Source organism: Passer domesticus, chromosome 25 (genome assembly GCF_036417665.1).
Source record: "Passer domesticus isolate bPasDom1 chromosome 25, bPasDom1.hap1, whole genome shotgun sequence".
Lineage (NCBI taxonomy): Eukaryota > Metazoa > Chordata > Aves > Passeriformes > Passeridae > Passer > Passer domesticus.
Genome location: NC_087498.1, coordinates 5971024 through 5988636, shown reverse-complemented (window position 1 = coordinate 5988636; position 17613 = coordinate 5971024). Strand labels below are relative to the sequence as shown.

General features: G+C 57.6%; 3 protein-coding genes across 4 annotated transcripts; 1 reads left to right on the top strand and 2 right to left on the bottom strand.

Moving 5' to 3' along the window:
- Positions 1 to 353: 353 nt before the first annotated feature.
- On the top strand, positions 354 to 1489 carry C25H1orf74 (chromosome 25 C1orf74 homolog). Its single transcript, XM_064399096.1, has one exon. The coding sequence runs from the start codon at positions 378 to 380 to the stop codon at positions 1182 to 1184; it is 807 nt and encodes a 268-aa protein (XP_064255166.1). The 5' UTR covers positions 354 to 377; the 3' UTR covers positions 1185 to 1489.
- A 145-nt stretch (positions 1490 to 1634) lies between these two features.
- Positions 1635 to 13201, bottom strand: TRAF3IP3 (TRAF3 interacting protein 3). 2 transcript variants are annotated; one of them, XM_064399093.1, is made up of 16 exons: positions 13068 to 13201; positions 11875 to 12169; positions 10617 to 10707; positions 10096 to 10153; positions 9947 to 9971; positions 9680 to 9709; positions 9369 to 9464; positions 7205 to 7276; positions 6811 to 6951; positions 5979 to 6116; positions 5617 to 5752; positions 4830 to 4892; positions 4692 to 4751; positions 3941 to 4158; positions 2568 to 2822; positions 1635 to 2426 (listed from the first exon to the last, which is right to left on the bottom strand). In XM_064399093.1, the coding sequence occupies exons 2-16, from the start codon at positions 12148 to 12150 to the stop codon at positions 2343 to 2345; spliced, it is 1743 nt and encodes a 580-aa protein (XP_064255163.1). In that variant the 5' UTR covers positions 12151 to 12169; positions 13068 to 13201; the 3' UTR covers positions 1635 to 2342. The 2 variants fall into 2 exon arrangements, with proteins under 2 accessions (XP_064255163.1, XP_064255164.1); XM_064399094.1 differs by having other exon boundaries at positions 2568 to 2681.
- Positions 13202 to 13618: 417 nt separating this feature from the next.
- LOC135286111 (11-beta-hydroxysteroid dehydrogenase 1-like) lies at positions 13619 to 17246 on the bottom strand. Its single transcript, XM_064399095.1, has 6 exons — positions 17036 to 17246; positions 16468 to 16598; positions 16207 to 16318; positions 15487 to 15672; positions 14810 to 14953; positions 13619 to 14264 (listed from the first exon to the last, which is right to left on the bottom strand). The coding sequence occupies exons 1-6, from the start codon at positions 17121 to 17123 to the stop codon at positions 14044 to 14046; spliced, it is 882 nt and encodes a 293-aa protein (XP_064255165.1). The 5' UTR covers positions 17124 to 17246; the 3' UTR covers positions 13619 to 14043.
- Positions 17247 to 17613: the final 367 nt, after the last annotated feature.

The window sequence follows — 17613 nt, the reverse complement described above, 5'->3', positions numbered from 1 at the left end:
CTGCGGGCATTGTCTCTGTTCCCTGCTCTGTGCCCAGGCTGCGGGCATTGTCTCCGTACCCTGCTCTGTGCCCAGACTGTGGGCACTGTCCCTGTGCCCTGCTCTGTGCCCAGGCTGCGGGCATTGTCTCTGTACCCTGCTCTGTGCCCGGGCTGGGGCACTGTCCCTGTGCCCTGCTCTGTGCCCAGGCTGCGGGCATTGTCTCCGTACCCTGCTCTGTGCCCGGGCTGGGGCACTGTCCCTGTGCCCAGGCCTTCTCCCGGCCCTGGTCCCGGTCCCTCCCCGGCCATGGCGAGCCGGCCCCGCCCAGCCGGACGCGGCTCCGCCGGGGCCGGGCGGAGCGCGGGCCCGCCCCGGAACCGCGCTGGGTTCCGCTGATGGCCCCGGTGCCCGGGGCGCTGCCGGTGCCGCTGCTGGTGGCGGCGGCGCGGGAGGCGCAGGGGCCGGGCCGGCGGCGGCGGCTGCCCGCGGCCCGGGCGCTGCACGCTGCCGGCGAGGTGCTGGCCGTGGCGGCCGGGCTGAAGCCGGCGCTGCTGTGGGACTGCGGGCCCGCGGGCCCGGCCGAGCTGCGGCGCTACCTGGGCCGGCTGCGGGAGGCCGGGCTGGCCGCGGGCCGCCTGCACGTGCTGGCCATGGGCGGCTCGGCGCTGGTGCTGCGGCCGGGGCTGGCGCGGGGCCGGCTCCGCGCCGCGCTCCGCGCCCGGCCCGCGCCGCTCGTGGACGTGTCGGCGGCGCGGCGGGGCCCGCGGCTCTGCGGCCCGGCCCAGGCCCGCGCCGTGCGCCGCCACCTCGCCGCCCTCATGGGCCACCTGCGGCACGCCGAGGCCGCCGGCGCCGAGCCGGTGACCGCCAGCGAGGTTGTGGCCAGCGGGTGGAACCTGTGCACCGTGGCCGGGGTGCTGCTGGGCTACCCCGCCGTGTACACCTTCGCTGAGGGCGCCGAGAACTGCCTGGCGCTGACCCCGCTGAGGGTGTTCACGGCCCGGGCCTCCTGCCCCCGCATCAAGGACGGGCTCAGGGTGCAGATCTACTCCTTCAGCGTCCCCGAGAGCCTCTGCGCCGAGCTCCGGGACGTGCTGGATGCCTGGAGCCAGGAGCTCAAGGAGGCTTTCAGTGCTCAGAGCGATTTCGTAGATCTCTGCATTTCCAGCGAGGTCGTGTCTCTTCCAGCGGTTGCCTTGTAAAACACGAGCGTACTCAGACTTTTTAGCCTTCGTCACTGCATCAGGGACCAAGGCAGAAGATCCAGCTCCCTGTGTGTGTTGTCCCCAGCATCTCTCGTGGTCCTTGAGCACTGAAGGCTGAATTGTGGCAGTCACTGCAGGCCGGTGGCAAAAACCAAATACATTTTCTTTTAAAAAAAACCAAGTGTGCTCCCAGATGCTCTGCTGCCTCGGTCCTGCCTGCCTGCACTTTGCACCCTGCAAAGTCGGTGTGTATTTATTTGCAGTGGGCAGCTGAAATTTAATAAATGATTTGAATACCACCATGCTTTGAATTAGTGAAGTTTATTGTAGGCTCCTTGTGTATTTACTCTGTGTACATTATGTGTATATTTCAGGTGTATTTCCTTCCCTGGGAGGTGGTGTCATGGCCTGCATTGTGTCTGAGCCTGCACGTGAATGATGGGCCAGTGCTGCTGTAAAACCTGCACGGTGCAGCTGCAAAAGGGACTTTAAACCCCTGTCTCTGGTGAATTCTTGTGGTGCTGGCAGTGAAGGGGAAGCGGGTGTGGCTGTGGGGATGCTGGGCCACGGGAGAGGCTGGAGTGGGATAGAGCAGAGGGTGTGGGGTGGGAGAATCACTCAGGACACACGAGGGGACAGTGCTGAGGAGCACCCCCGAGCTGGTTCCTTTGTCAGGTAAGAGTAGAGAGCCCAGGATCGAGAACCTCCCGTTTAGGGAGGCAAAAATACAGGAGGAGAACTTGGGGGCATAAACCCCAGACAGGCTGGATGCCAGGGGCACAGGATGCCCTGTCCCTCTTGCTCTGTGCGAGCCACAGCAGCAGCAGGCACAGGGGCTTTGTCCCTCGGTGCCTCGGGGCAGGAACAGAGTAACCCCAGCAGCCGAGGGAAGGGGTGATGTCCTGTCCCCATGGTCACAGGAGCTGGCTGGAGTGAAACAGCTCGGGATGGAGTAACCAGCTCGGGACAGAGTAACCCCAGCAGCCGAGGGAAGGGGTGATGTCCCCATGGTCACAGGAGCTGGCTGGAGTGAGAGAGCTCGGGACACAAACCCAATGTGCATGTACAAAACAGCAGAAGGTGAGGTGAGGCCAGGCTGCTCCTGGTGAGGCAGAGGTCAGTTCCTGCAGTGAAGTCAGTCATCCAGGAGCTCCTTCACAGCCTGTAAGTCGCCAGGAAGGCAGCGATGGCCACCGCTGCCACTGCCACCAGGAGAGGGATCCAGGGACCGCGCCGTCTCTGCGGGAGAAGCTTGTGTTACTAGGAGCGTGCTGGGGGATGCTGCTTCCCATGCCAGCCCAGCAAATGCCCCCTGCACGGCGCAGAGGGGCTGTGTCCCAGGCTGGCATGCATTGCTGGGCTCGGGGCGGGAGCTCCCACCTGTGCCTGGCTGCTGTGGGAGCGGTTGAGCTCGTCGCGGCACTGGCGCAGCCGGGTCAGGCAGGACTGGTACTCCTGGCTCAGCGCCTCCAGCTCCGCGCGCAGCTCCGAGCACTGCAAGCACAGCGAGGGGCTCTCAGCAGGAGGGGTCCCCTGGGCTCTGCGTGCCCCCCGAGCAACTGGGCTGCTGCAGTGGGTGCAGCGCTTCACCCGCAGCCGGGCACGGCCCGGCTCTGCCCGAGAGTCCTGGGGTGCCTGCAGGGACAGGGCACAGCTCAGTGTCACTGCAGTGTCCTGGGGTACCTGCAGGGCACAGCTCAGTGTCACTGCAGTGACCTGGGGTGCCTGCAGGGACAGGGCACAGCTCAGTGTCACTGCAGTGACCTGGGGTACCTGGGGTGCCTGCAGGGACAGGGCACAGCTCAGTGACACTCAGTGTCCTGGGGTGCCTGCAGGGACAGGGCACAGCTCAGTGTCACTGCGGTGACCTGGGGTGCCTGCAGGGACAGGGCACAGCTCAGTGTCACTGCAGTGTCCTGGGGTACCTGCAGGGCACAGCTCAGTGTCACTGCAGTGTCCTGGGGTGCCTGCAGGGACAGGGCACAGCTCAGTGACACTGCAGTGTCCCGGGGTGCCTGCAGGGACAGGGCACAGCTCAGTGTCACTGCAGTGACCTGGGGTGCCTGCAGGGACAGGGCACAGCTCAGTGTCACTGCAGTGACCTGGGGTGCCTGCAGGGACAGGGCACAGCTCAGTGACACTCAGCATGCTGCTGGGGCACTGCCCGGCCTGCCAGCTTCCCACACGTGCCTGCTTTGCTGCCAGCACTCACAGCACAAGCTCTTTTCCTGCGTGGCTCTTAGCTCTGCTATACTATGTTATAATTTTTTTTTTTAATAAGTCCTTTTTAATAAATTCTTGCTGGCTGAACACTGCTATAAGAATTGAGGGGCTGTTGGTTGGCAGAAGGCTGGTTTGGTGGCAAAGTGTGTGTAAAAGGCTGTAAAGCTTTGGTTTTTTTGCAGCACAGTTGTACGGGCATTGCTTCTGTTAGCAGGCCCTTGCTGTTATTTTTATTGTTGTTATTATTGCAAGCATTTTCTTTTCCTCCTCTCCTTCCTTTATGCTCAGGGGCTTGGCTCTTAAAGTGTGGCTTTGGCTTTTCCTGTGGGGCTGCTGAAGCTCTCCTCTCTGTGAGAGCAGGGGGGTTTTTATGGGGAAAGTTCTGGTCCTGCAGCCCTGCCCTTGTGTGTAGGTGCTTCCTCAGGGGTTTAGGAGTGGATCAGGATAAAATTTAGGACAGATAATCCTTACAGGAACCAAGCCTGGGCTACCTGCAGGAGCTGTGGTGTTTCTGTGAGTGACTTCCTCACCTCGTTCTCCTTTGCTGTGAGCTGGGATGTCCTTTTCTGCATCTCATCCTGCAGGCTTTCTGTTCCCTCCTCCTCCTCCTCCTCCTCCTCCTCCTCCTCCTCCTCCTCCTCCTCCTCCTCCTCCTCCTCCTCCTCCTCCTCCTCGGGGTGCTCTGACAGAGCTTTTTGTTTTTCCTTGGCAGGAGTGAGAGGTGGGGTCTGTGTGGTGAAAACCTGGTCTAGAAAACAGTCAGGCTTCTGATGAGAAACAGCTCCAGGCTCTGGGCTGGCTTTAGCTCTTGTTTACTCAGCACAGTTTAAGGATAATATTTGTGTGCTGTGCACAAAGCAGGGGACACAGGAGCTGGGTTTGTTATCACAGGCCTGTCTCTGCTGTAGCTACAAGCTCATCATCTTAAGAGCAATATTTCTGAGCAGTTGCCAGAAATGGAGGGGAGAGTTAAAATGCCTTTTTTTTTTTTCTTTCTTTTTGTCAAGTACAGCTGTAATTGCAATTATACACTGGAATGTGTTTTGTTTGGAAAAAATATGGCAGAGCCACTGAAGTAGAATTTGCAGTGAAATCCATTTATTTTTTAAAGTGTTTGCCACCATAAATACGTTTATGTTTTAATGTTAGCTAGCAAAACAACTCATTCTGTGTAGCTCTAAAAGAACCCTTTGTTCTAAAGCACTGCAGACTTTTCCTAGAGTCAGGGCTAGTGTTCCTGTGTCCAGGGAGTGCTACGTGGGGGTTACAAAGTTTGCTGACCTGTCCTTTGCACCTCCACCTGCTGGCTCTTCTGTTGGTTGTTCTGGTTCTGGATCAAGTCTGGGAACACAAAAAGCAACATTATCGTCTACAGCACTAAGGGAGGTCTCTAACTTTGTGCATTTCTGTGTTACTTACTCTGCAAGTGGCTGATTGTTGCCTCCAGTGTTACTTTCTGCTCTTGTTCTTTTTGCAATTTATCTGAAATAAGGATAGAAGATCAAGGTTGGTATAAATATGTATCTTTATGCAAGGGTGGTACTTTTCTGTTCTCCACATGTGTAGAGTGGAGCAGATATTGTTGGCTGCCCTGGACTTTCTTCTCCGAAGGGATGTGATTTTTAGCTGTTTATTGCGCTTTCTTTTCTGGCAGCTTTTTCTCTCGTGCCTCATGTTCAAGTCATTTATGGTTTTATTTTAAAGCCGTTCATGCAAGACCCGTTATGAGATTAGAACTGCAACCCGCTTTCTCTTCCCTAATTATGTTTTAAAACAGCCATGTGTGAGTTTAAAATAACGTGTGTGAGTTTCCTGGCCTGTGTCTGAAGGACATTATCAGTTCCTCTGTGCTGCCCTCACCACGCAGCACTGGGTTTGTCTGATGCTCTGCCAAGGGAGGAAAGCCCTGCTTCAAGCTGAGGACACACCTTAGGTTTTTATTTCTTTTCAGGTCCCACATTACATCCTTTCCTCCAGCAAAGCCGCTTCTCTGAACTCTTTAATCTAGCCAGGAGCACCTTCAGGCGGGCTCTGGCACTCAGCATCTTTGCGGCACGCCGGAACGAGCCCGGTGTGCGCTGCCCTGAGCCCGTGGCTGCGGGAGCGCTGCCCTGGTCCCTGCCGCGCTCGGGAGGGCACGGCCCCGCGGGGAGGGCACGGCACGGCCGGGTACCTTGCTTGTACCCTGCACAGCCCCGCGGGGTACCTTGCATGTGGCGGATGTGGCCGGCCTGGCGGTCGTTGTCGCTGCGCAGGGCGCTGGCTCTCTGCAGCAGCTCCGCGCGCTCGTCCCGCAGCGCCCGCAGCTCCCGGCCCAGCCGCTGGCTCTGCGCGTCCGCTCGCTGCACCAGGACAGACGGACAGACACACACACACACACACCGGGCCGGCTTGGCAGGGCATCACAGCTCGCCTCGTCCTGCCCCCGCGCCGCCCTCCACTGCCCAGGCTGCTGCCAGCCCCAGTGTCCAGGGCACTGCCGGGGGTCTGGGGCAGCCTCGGCCGCTCTGGGCAGCCCGGCAGCAGCAAATCCCCAGAGCAAGCTGCTCCTGCTGGCAGCTGGCGTACCTGGAGCTCGCTCTGCAAAGCCTGGAAGCTGTTCCTGAGCTCGGTGTGTGCTGTGGTCTCCTTGGTCAGCTCGGCTTTGAGTGTGGCGTTGTGCTCCTTCCAGAGGGCCAGGCTCTCTCGCATCTCTGCCAGGCTTCTCTGGGGAGCAGAGCAGGGACCCAGGGGTGGGGGTGACCCAGGGGTGGGTGACCCAGGGCCCGGGGGATGCTGCCAGCCTGCCCTGGTGACACAGCTGGGGTCTGCTGGGCTGTGCTGGCTCCCCGAGCAGCAGCACACAAAGCCCGCGTGGGGCTGATGCCATCTGATGGACAGAGCCAAGCAGGGCAATGCTCCCTCTGCAACCGGTTCCTGTGCTCCAGCAGGCTTGAGGAGCCTGGTGCTGCTTGGCATAAAGCTCACTTGTCTTTCTGCAAATACCACTTATCCTGTGGGTCAAAGCAATTTGCTGCCTCTTGGGGAAAAGCTATTTTCATATAAATGAGCAGCTCCAGAAAAAGCAGCTCTGGAGACCTCGTGCCCTAGTGTCTGTTGGCGTGAGCAGGGCAGGGAACGGCCCAGAGGGATGGTGGGGGGGGAAGGGGTTGCAATTCAAGCTGACAAACCCGAGTACATCTCCCCAGCTGTGAGCTGTCTGTAACGTGATGTGCAGCCCGTGCAGTGAGCACAGGTTGCATTAAAGCTGCTTTGGGCTTTGCTGAGTAGTTAAAACTTCATATTTTTTTATCTTTGCTGCTAATGGCAAGCCTGTCATCACCTTTCCCTGACGCGTGGGTTTTCTTTATCACAGTTGGGCTATATTAAAGCCAAGCCAGGTGTAAGACCTGTTGCTCACCTGGGAGTTCTGCAGCTGCTGCTCTGTTAGGAGTTTGTCCTCCAGCATCTTCTGAAGAGCCTCTTTTGCCTTCTGCTCATAGGTCTGCTTCTGGTCCTCCATCTCTATCAGGATCTTCTGCACACACTCCTTTGAGTAACTCTGGAAAGAAAGAAAGAGCTTGAAGTGCTCATCTGTCAGATTCCCACCTTGCTAAACCTGAGTACTGGCAAACCCAGAGTGTGTAAATGCTGCTGCTAATGTGCTGTGAAGCATTGCTTCAGCACAGAGTTGAATTCCTTTTTGGATAGGTGTCTCATCACATTGATGTAGAAACTGAGACCCGGCCCAGTTCAAGGCTTGGTTTTTGTTTTCCTGCCTCTCTCACCCGTGTTTGTCAGTGAATCAGCATTACCTGGGTGCAGGCCTGCAGCTGATTTTCCAGCACCCGTAGTTTGCACCTCAGTTTGTCCTCGTTCAGCTGGCCCTGGGGAGAAGCAGTTGAAGTGAGGTGTGAAGTCATGAACTGCACAATGTGCCCCCAATGTTTTGTTGGGCTGTGTCCTGATTCATTCTCTCCCTTCATCTGTAATCAGATCAAATTCTCTTCAGTGCCGAGAGCTCCAGTAAACCTTCCCAGCCTCAGAATAACTGGGATATGGGGGAGGTGAAACTCGTATGGATTGAAAACCTGTCCTGAGGCAGTTTCTCTGGTTACTGAGTGCAGGTGCTGGCAGTGACATGACAAGCTAGGAGCGAGGGGATTTTGGGCTGTTCTGGCTGGCTTTGGCAGACATGCAGCTGCTGCCTGTCCCCACGGATAGCCCTGTTCTCTGCTCCCTCCCTGCCTCGAGCTCCAGCTGCTGGAGCAGCCTTTTCTCCTGCTTTCCTTAGAAAATGGGTTGGCTCTGTGTTGCAACATCTGCAGCTGGGCAGGGGATGGAGGGCACCCGTGATGATTCATTTTCCTCACTGTCATCATCTCTCGGTGTTAGTCAGGCTGCTCAGGCTTTGTGGAAGCAGACTGCATGCAAATTCAGATAACACTTCTAGCAGAGTTCACGTGGGCTGTTTTCCGCCACCCGTACTGAGAGCACCAATATCCTCTCTGCCCACTGCTGTCTGAAGTCACGACTCTGAAAAGAAACTCCTCGATGCTACAGGAATAGCTGACAGACCCAAGCAAAACCAGACTCCCCGGTGTCTCAGCACTGGTTAAATTTGCACAGAAGCACATTTACAGTCCCAAAGACTCAATCTTCCCAGTTCAGTTGTTGATGCAAAGAACTAAAGGCTCTTAGTAAGTAGGTGGAATTTTGAAAAGCAATTTTAGATGTGCAATATTGTGCCTGGTTTTTCTCAGTTCTCCTCTGCTGTCTGCACAGGTTCCAGCTGTGCACAGATGTGGCTGTGCCATGTGCCAGGCAATCAGGCACAGCCTTCCTGTGCTCCGGAGCAGAAATCATGGAAGGGTTTGGGATGGGGAGACTCACTGAGCATCACCCTTCACCTGGCAGCAGTTCTGAATCAGCCAAGCAAGTTTTACAGCTGGTGGGGGATTTGAGGCACAGACCTGGGGTAGGAAGGTTTCTCTGACCTCAAAGTGAAATTGTGGAGGGAGGAGGAACGAAATGCTTTGTCCCTGCACTGTGCATTCACTTGCCCCTTCAAGCTACAATGGATTCCATCCATCCATCCATCCATCCATCCATCCATCCATCCATCCATCCATCATCCATCCATCCATCCATCCATCCATCCATCCATCCATCCATCATCCATCCATCCATCCATCCATCCATCCATCCATCCATCATCCATCCATCATCCATCCATCCATCCATCCATCCATCCATCCATCATCCATCCATCCATCCATCCATCCATCCATCCATCCATCATCCATCCATCCATCCATCATCCATCCATCATCCATCCCTTTGCCAGCACCCCCTGGAGAAGCCCCCCAGCCCCACCTGCCTCGTGGAATCCCCTCCCAGCAGCAGCATCTGCCCGTTGGCTCCAGCACCGAGGGGATTGCCAGGCTGATGGAAAGCTGAATTTTAGGCGGACAAAAAGCTGATTTTCAGGCGGATAAAAAGCTGATTTTCAGGCTGATGGAGCAGCGGCGTGCAAGAGGCAGCACAAAGCCTCTCCTGCAGCAGGGACAGCGAGCAGCAAGGAGCACCCACCTGTCTGTTATCTGAGGTTTCCTGGCCACTTCCTGCGCCTGTGGCCGAGTGTTTTTTCCTGCTCACGTTATATTGGAGGAGCGAGCGAGGAGGAAGTTTCTCACCACAGGATGTGTAACAGGAGTTTTGTGCCCCCTCACCCAATCACTCGCTTCTCTGCCCCAACAGAACTTTCACAACCCTTTTTTTAAAATGCCACAATGGCATGAATTGTTTGATTTAAGGATCCTATAAGAAAGCCCCATATATTACAAAAAATGTAACATCTTAATTTTGCATCTGCATAGAAAACAAAAAGATTTTTTTCTGCTGAGTTGGTGCCACCCTCCCTGGGCAGAGAGGCAGGGGACCAGGGGAGGTGATGGGCGTCCTGCAGCTCTCAGGTACCTGCCAGGATTTCTCTGAAGCCTGGAGCAGAGTGGAGAGCAGCTCCTGTAAAATCACCATCTTCTGCTTGAGCAGCAGCTCGCGGTGCAGGGCCTCCTGTGGGGCGGGGACACGGTCAGGGGGGGCACAGCCCAGAGCCCCCCAGCCCAGGGCCTGGGGGCTCCAGGTCTTTGAGCTCTGTTGGCTTTTTTGGCCATGTGAAAAATGGGGTTTTAACACCCCTTCATTTAGCAGTATTAATAATTTTAAATGTGTCATTCCTGATGAAAACCAGCTGTCCCAGTGGGTGCCGAGCACTCGTTGGTACCTACCTTCAGGTAGTTGGAGAGCTGCACCATTTCCTGAAAGGGAAAGGGCAGATGTTTAAAAATAGGATTGTTTCAGTTTATAAACATGTCGTGAACTTGCTCCAAAAAACTAAATATTTTTAAATAAAAGTGGACTAGCAGCCTATATTTGGGTGGAGAAGGGGAGCCTGCTGGGGTCCACTGGGTTAGTTTCTCCAGTGAAGTGGAAATATTTCCACAGCAGTTTAATTTCCAGCACTTCCAGCTGGTCATTACCTGTGCTTTGCTTACCTTATTTAAAACTGCTATTCCCCAGCTGAAATGAAACACAAAGTGTGTTACTGAGGTGTCAGGGAGGGTCTTCAGCTGGACACCCCCTCCCCAGCTGAGCTGCTGCCCCGTGGGCATTGCCAGGCAGGGCAGGGGCAGGAGCTGCTTACTCTGTCTGCTGGCTCGAGTCTGTCACTCCTGAGCTGGGGCTGGGGAGGGTCTGAGTTCCTGTGGGAGCAAAGGGAGAGGCTGTGAACGATCCCCTGAGGGGCCGAGGGTGTTTTTCCATGAGGGTGTCCAGTTTAAATAAAATAAAATTTGAAAAATAAATCATTATTAAACAGTGTCCAGTGACAGCCCAGTGGGCACAAGAGGCAAAGAAAAGCCCTGCTCTGCTGGCAGAGAAGCAAAGGAAGTTATTCTGCAGTGAAGTTGCTCCCCTGGCTGGTCCTGGGGCAGCCCTGGGCACAGCAGCTGCTCAGCAGCACTGGGGTCACTCTGCACTGCTTTACCCTCCCCCAGGAAAAATATCCCTAATCCCCGAGTCTGCAGGGAGACCTCAGGCTGGGGTGGTGAAGCAGCACAGGAGGGGGATGCTGCCTGGGGAGCTGCCAGCTGATCCCAAACAGCTCCGCGGGGATGGGAAGGTGGGAAGGGAACATTGAGGGAGATCTGAGCAGCCCTCACGTACCTTGGGTGGTGACAGAGTCCCCTCGTGCCTGGGGGCTGCTGGGGCTCAGCTGGGACTGAGCAGGGGGCAGCGTGGGGCAGCTCCTGGGGTGCTGGAACGAGAGAGGGCGGCTGGAGTCAGTGTCTGCCCCAAACAGGGGCTGTGCCTGCAGGGAGGGACTGCCCGAGGGGCAGCAGAGATGCCAGGGAGTTCTGGCACTTCCACAGGGCTCTGCTGCTTTGGCTGCAGCAGCTCCAGAGCTTCGTGGCAGAGTGGGCAGCAGCCTGCTGACTGCTGCCTGGGGAATGACAGCCCAGAAAGGGGCGAGGTGGCCGGGAGCTGGGCCCTGGTGTGGGTCTGTGCTGCCCCTTGGCTGCTGGGCAGGGGTGCCAGCTCTGCTCCCCGGGCTCTGCACAGCTCACAGGGCAGGCCCTGCACGTCACAGCTTGTCCCAGAGGCTGCTGAGGTGGCAGCAGGGGTGGGTGGCTGCCCTGCTCACCCTGGTGTGGGGTGGGTGTGTGTAAATCACCCCGTGCTCAGCTGTCTGAGCCCACACAGCTCTGTGACCCCAGGGAATTTTACACAGAAATACACTGACAGGGAGATCTGCCTGGGGCGTTCTGCACAAAGGTGTTTGAGGGCAGGGAGCCCTCTGGGCTCCGGTGTGGCACGGGGAGGGTAATGAGTGCCAGGAGTCTCCTGCCTCCTCCACCCTTCCTGCTCACAGCACGGGTGAGGGAGGATGGAGCTCACTGATCAAGGGTAAAATTAATTTGTGCAAGTGCAGAACTGCAGCCTGGCAGCAGAAAGGTGCAGCTGTGCTTGGAGAAATGGCAGAAAAAGCTCCGTGTGGTTCAGGGCTTGGCACGCAGGAGAAGAGCAGGGACTGTGAGAAACGCACGTTTTTGTCTGTTCACTCTGCATTTGGGCTGTGTTTGACTGGGATGTGATGCTCTGGTGGTGGCTGGGGCAGGATGAGCTCCAGGATGAGCTCCGGGCTGAGCTCTGGGCTGAGCTCTGGGCTGAACTGCAGGGCAGGTGTTACCTGGAGCAGGATTAGCTCTGGGCTGAGCTCTGGGCTGAGCTCCTGGCTGTGCCCACCAGGCGTTACCTGGAGCAGGGTGAGCTCCTGGCTGTGCCCACCAGGCGTTACCTGGAGCAGGGTGAGCTCCTGGCTGTGCCCACCAGGCGTTACCTGGAGCAGGGTGAGCTCCAGGCTGTGCCCACCAGGCGTTACCTGGAGCAGGGTGAGCTCCAGGCTGTGCCCACCAGGCGTTACCTGGAGCAGGCTGCTGGCTCCGCGCTCCACGCATGGGGAAGGTTCCAGAGGGGTCGGTGCCTCGGGCTCGTGTCCCTGCAGGGTCTCCCCGGCCTCAGCCACCAGGTTCCTCCTCCTGAGGAACTCTGCCTGCCGGGGGCTGGTGGCAGGCCGCGGGGCGGGCCGGCGGGCAGGGTGGCTGCAGGTGCCATCCCTGCCCCGCGGCCGCGCCTCCTGCCGCCGCTCGCTCCGCTCCTCGTAGCTCTCGCCCGGGCGCGGCCGTGCCCTCCTGGGCATGCTGGCCTCGTCCCCTGCCCTGTGAAGCCAGGCCAAAACACGGGGGATGAGTGAAAACCCGCCCTTTCTAGGGTTTGTGCATGTGGGGTGTCGGGCAGTGCTTCTGGAGGGCCAGTTACATCCAGAGTGCTTCCGTGCTGTTCAGTTTGTACTAAAATCTGCTCTGTAATTCTTTTTACTCTCCTTGTGGTACTCAAAGCTCAATCCTGGTGCTACCTCTTACTGTAGGGGCCTCCTTTGAAGCAAGCAGCATTTCTGGCGTGGTCCCTGGGAGGGGAAGGTGCCCACAGGCCCCAGGCAGGACACTGCTCCAAAAGCTGAGCGTTTTAAAACTCATTTTGTTCCATTTTAGAAAAGGCCGAGTTGTGTGTGCTGCTCGTTCAAAAATGAGCATTTTTCCACTCATTTTGCTCCATTTTAGAAAAGGCCCAGTTGTGTGTCCTGCTCAGCCTCCACTCATCCATCTCTTCCCACCAGGAAAAGCTCAGTCCTCTCCCACCTGTGCTGCCTCTGGCTTGCCCAGCCTGTCCCACGGCTGTAAAAGCCTCAGTTCACCAAAAATGCACTGAAAAGCAGGATAAAGCTTAAAGAAACACAGTCCATTACTCACCGGGGGCTGAGCAAACCCCGGAGGCTTTCTTGACAAGCTAATGCTCCATTTCCTCCTTCTGCTATCCCAAATTACCCTCTGGAATTAAACATGTCCTCTATCTCTGCTTTCCGAGCTGTTACACCTCTCGCTTCAAGGGAAACCACGAAAAAACCTTGCTTCTTGCTGGTTCACGTTGCAGTTTCCCAGTGCAAGCTGCGGAGGCTGAAAGTGGGGTGAAAACAGGGGGCGAAGGTGCCTGGAGCTGCCTCTGGCCGCTGCTGCCCTCCAGCCCAGCAGCCTGCAGCTGCAGGTCTGCAGCTCTTACCTGTGCCAGGCTCCTGTCCTGCCCTGGGTGCCGTGCCGAGCCGGGTGCTAGCGGGCAGGAGCACGCCCCAGCTGCCCTCCTGGTGCCAAGCAGCCCATCCTGTGCTCTCCTGCTGTCTCTGCAACAGGAAGCGCTGCAGCTGCGCCCCGGTTCCTGCGTGCGCCCGCAGCCCGCTCGCAGCGGGGTCGGGTTTATCTCGGGAGCCCCGCGGCTCCTGCCCGGCTCCCAGCACGGCCAGCAGTTTTCTTCTGGGCCATCTCCCCCTCTGTGGCACGGAGGTTGAGGTGGAGCTGCCTGTGGCACTCGGGGACGGAGTTTCCCCGAGCGGCTTTGGGGAAGCTTCTTGCAGATTGGAAAGAGGGGAAAGAAGTGTGTTCTGGCAGCTGAGGAGAGGTCAGGAATGGCAGAAATTCATTAAGGTCTTTAGAGAAGTGAAAGCTCCGTTAATGCAAATCGGGAGGAGGTCGGTTTAGGCAGCTGGGCACTGATAAGGGCGCCCTGCCCTGATAAGGGCTGTGCACATGGAGAAGGAACACCCGGAAAAGCAGAGATCTCAAAGTAACACTGGATTTATTTTTACAAAGACCGGCACGGAAGGGATGTGTGACAGAAGACCTCCAGATTCAGAGACCCTCTGGTGGCTTTGGGTGGTTTGTGCTGCGTGGCCGAAAGCCTGGTCCTGGTCCTGGGCCCAGCTCAGCTGCCTCGGTGGCTCTCCAGAGGGAACAGTTTCTGCAGGCTGAGCAGGAACCCCGCCGGTGGGCAGGGCACGGGCACCAGACTCTAAAGTGCTTCCTTGGAAAAAGCCCTTTACAAGAGCCCGGACTAAAAAGGACATTTTTGTGCTGCTGCAGACTCCTGGAGTGTCCCGCCCCAGGCTGCCAGGGCGCCAGCACAGGGATGCCCCAGGGTGAGGAGAGGAGCTGGGCTCCGAGGCAGCCGTGCTGCTGGGCCCAGGTGCCAGCACAGCCCAGGACTACGTCCTGCGGACGTTTTCCAGGCGGTAGCTGCTGCGGACGAGCGCCTCGAGGAGCTCGGGGGCGAGGCTGCGGGCCAGCAGCATGCTGCCCACGGCGCGGCCCGGGTAGTGCAGCTCCCGGCGGCGCAGCGCCCCGGCACGGATGATCTCCAGGGCACACTCCTCCTTGGGGGCCGGCGTGTCGGGGATGACGTGTGACACGGCCCGCACGGCGCTCTCTGCAGCGGGGACAGGGGCGAGTCAGGGACAGGGACCATCAGCCCACTGGGGTGTCTGGGGCACCCCCAAACCCACCAGCTCTGGGGATCAGACCTGTGTAACAAGGCTCAGAACAGTGACAATAACAATTCTCTCCTCTCATTTTCCTTCCCTTCCCTTCCCTTCCCTTCCCTTCCCTTCCCTTCCCTTCCCTTCCCTTCCCTTCCCTTCCCTTCCCTTCCCTTCCCTTCCCTTCCCTTCCCTTCCCTTCCCTTCCCTTCCCTTCCCTTCCCTTCCCTTTTTCCTTTCCATTCCTTTTTCCTTTTTCCTTTCCTTTCCCTTGAGAGGCCCCAGGACCTCCCCTGAGCTCACTGCGAGCCTGGCAGAGTCCAAGGCCTCAGGCCACGCTTTTGGAAGGGCTGGGGTGGTGTTTTCCAGCTGCAGAGGCTGCAGGAGGAGGCTCCAGCAGCAGCGGCACAGCAGGCTGGCACCAGGGGCTGGGGTGGGCTCAGCTGGGCTGTGCCAGGCAGGGCTGAGCCGGGGGTCCTGGCAGGGCTGAGCTTACCTGTGTTGATGTAGCCCAGGATGCAGAGCGTGATGGAGACGTTCACCTTGTCTATGATGAGTTCCTGCCTCAAGGAGCTGAAAAATCCGTCTAAGGCGAACTTGGTGGCGGAGTAGGGAGCAGTGAAAGGGCCGGCAATTTTACCTGGAGCAGGGACACCGTGCTGGGGTTCAGGGTCTGGGCAGGCACCAGGCTGCACGGCTCTCCCCTCCTCCTGCCCTGCCAGTAGCTACCGTGCTGGGATTGAGGGTGTTGGGATAAGCTGTCATGAATGCCTGAGGGATAAAACACACTCAGGAATGTTTAAAATGTAACATATGGCACAAAGGGCCTCCCAGAGCAGCTGATACTGCTTTTGTATCCCGGCAGAGATGCCCATGTGTTACAAGTGTGTTTTCAATGTGTGGCCATGCCTGTGAAATCACACATTTGCAAGTGTGTTTTCAATGTGTGGCCATGCCTGTGAAATCACCTGCACTGCAGTATGTGGAGGTGATCAGAGGGTGCCAAGGCACTGACAGCACAAAAGATGAATTTCCCAGAGGATTTGGGTTGTGCACCAAAGATCTCAATCACCTTCTGACCCCAATCACCAGCTCTGCTTGTGGTCCTTGCTCTGCCTTTTGCAGCAGAGTCCCGACAGGGATCCGTGGCAGGCTGAGGGCCCCGGGGCTCACCTGCTATGGATGAGACCACCACGATGCTGCCCTGGCTCTCCTTCAGCATGGGCAGGGCAGCCGTGGCCAAGGCCACGTAGCTGATGAAGTTGGTCTCCATGAGCCTGCGGACGTGGCCCACGTCCCCGCTGAAGAAGGTGAAGCCGCTCTGGCCGATGTGGTTCAGGATGAGCATGTCCAGGCCACCTGGGGGCAGAGCAGGGGTGCCACCAGCCGCTGTCACCTCCGAGCCAGCACCTCCTGCAGGCTGCGGGGTCAGCAGGGCTGAGCCGTGATATCTTATGAAAAATCCTTTGTTGGGTTTTTCCCTCCTGAGGAGCTGAGGAGCCTCAGGAAAGAAATCTAAACAACAACTGTGTGCTGCTGTGAATGCAACAGGTGCAGCTGGGATTGGGGCAGGTTGTTGTTTCTAATTAATGGCCAATCACAGATGCAGCTGCATCGGACTCTGAGAGTCACAAGCCTTTGTTATCATTCCATTCCTCTTCTTTCCAGCCTTCTGTTGGATCCTTTTCTCTCTATTCCTTTAGTATAGTTTTAATTTAATATAATTTTTATATAATATATATTATAATATAATATATTAATATATTTTTAATATAATATATATAATAATATAATAAACCAGCCTGCTGAACATGGAGTCAAGATTCATGTCTCTCCACTCATCCCGGGAGCCCCCACAAAGCCTGGACCCCATGGGCAGCTCCCAGCACCTACCCCAGGTGTTCTCAGCCTCCCTGAGCAGCTCCTGGGGCAGGCTGGGGCTGTCCATGGAGCCGCTGATGTAGCGGGCGGAGGCAGCACCGAGCTCCAGGCACCGCTCCACGACCTGCGGGCACAACGGGCTGGGATGGACCCCCTGCACGGAGCCCCCAGCCCAGGCTGCTCCTTCCTGGGCCGGGCTGGAGCTGGGGAAGCGCTGGGGAGGGTCTGCAGGGAACCTCGCGCCCAGCCCAGCACGCCCTGCTCGCCCTTTACTTTCTGCAGCCTGGCCTCGGTCCGTGCCGTGAGCAGCAGGTGGGCCTCCATGCGGGCCAGGTGATATGCCATCTGCTCGCCGATGCCGCTGCTGGCTCCCGTCACGATCACCCGCTTGCCCCGGAGCATCTCTGCAGAGGAGGGCATGGAGCTCAGGGCTGGCACAGCCCCTGCTGTGCCTCTGCCCGCGGCTCCTCCGTGCCCTGCGGCTCCTCCGTGCCCTGCCAGCCTCGCCAGACCCCGCTGGAGTCTGATCCCCAGTCCCAGTGTGGCGGGGAGGCTTCAGCTCTGCACGCAGCCTGCCCAGGGAGCGGGGAGAGCTGGCCGGTAAAGGATGGAATGTTTAAAACTGCTCGTTTCCCGAATAAGTCACTCACAGAGGTCAGGCTGTGCCCAGCAGAGCCAGTGCAGCTCGGTGAGTTCCCCGTGCTCTGACCCTTGCCTGGGGCGGTGTGACCTCCCCTGCCGGCCCTGAGCCCTCCCTGGCTCTGCCAGGCCCGGCTGGTTCCCTGCACGGCACACGCCGCCCCTCTGGCGGTGCCCGTGGAGCCTGCTGCTCCGGGCTTACCTTCGCTGAAGTCCTCGGGTGCTGAATAAAAATAAAAGGCCAGTGCTGCTCCCAGCAAAGGGATGAGAATCTTCAGGAGCAATCCCATCCCCTTGCAGAGGTGCAGGCAGGAACCAGAGGAGCCCCGCGGGGAGGTGGAGGTGGCTGGAGCTCGCAAACGGGGCTGGCAAGTTTTGAGCTGGCTCTTATCTCACACAAGTTTGCTGTTGGACCTTTTCTTTGCCCTGCCGGTGATTTAGCAAACATTAACCTAATGAAGCGTGTGGCTTTGGACTTTAGGCTGTCCCTTTGCACCCTTGGCCTGCCAGGAGAGCCAGGAGTGCATTTGAGAGAGCTGCAGGGAAGGCACTGGGCAGAGCAGTGGTGCAGGGTCTGGAGGCTGCCCTGGGACAGCAGTGTCCCCTCAGAGCAGACATCCTGGACCAGTGGACATCTCTGTCTCCCCACTCCACGCCTAAACCAGGAGCAACCCTTCTCTTCCTTGCTGCTGCACAAGGATTTGCTGAGCAGCACTCTGTTGTGCAGCTCATAGCCAGATCTGGAGAGAGCAGGGCTGGCAAAGGTTCCATTTTCCAACC

What these genes read in the sequence shown, in the direction of transcription:
- C25H1orf74 (XM_064399096.1), top strand. Translation starts at nt 378, where the DNA reads ATGGCCCCGGTGCCCGGGGCGCTGCCGGTGCCGCTGCTGGTGGCGGCG.
- TRAF3IP3 (XM_064399093.1), bottom strand. Translation starts at nt 12,150, where the DNA reads ATGCCCAGGAGGGCACGGCCGCGCCCGGGCGAGAGCTACGAGGAGCGG. An exon ending in GAATAGCAGTTTTAAATAAG is followed by an intron (nt 9,710 to 9,946) that starts GTAAGCAAAGCA and finishes TTTCCCTTTCAG; the next exon opens with GAAATGGTGCAGCTCTCCAA. An exon ending in AACAATCAGCCACTTGCAGA is followed by an intron (nt 4,752 to 4,829) that starts GTAAGTAACACA and finishes TTGTGTTCCCAG; the next exon opens with ACTTGATCCAGAACCAGAAC.
- LOC135286111 (XM_064399095.1), bottom strand. Translation starts at nt 17,123, where the DNA reads ATGGGATTGCTCCTGAAGATTCTCATCCCTTTGCTGGGAGCAGCACTG. An exon ending in CCGAGGCCAGGCTGCAGAAA is followed by an intron (nt 16,319 to 16,467) that starts GTAAAGGGCGAG and finishes TTGTGCCCGCAG; the next exon opens with GTCGTGGAGCGGTGCCTGGA. An exon ending in GGAGGCTGAGAACACCTGGG is followed by an intron (nt 15,673 to 16,206) that starts GTAGGTGCTGGG and finishes CTCTGCCCCCAG; the next exon opens with GTGGCCTGGACATGCTCATC.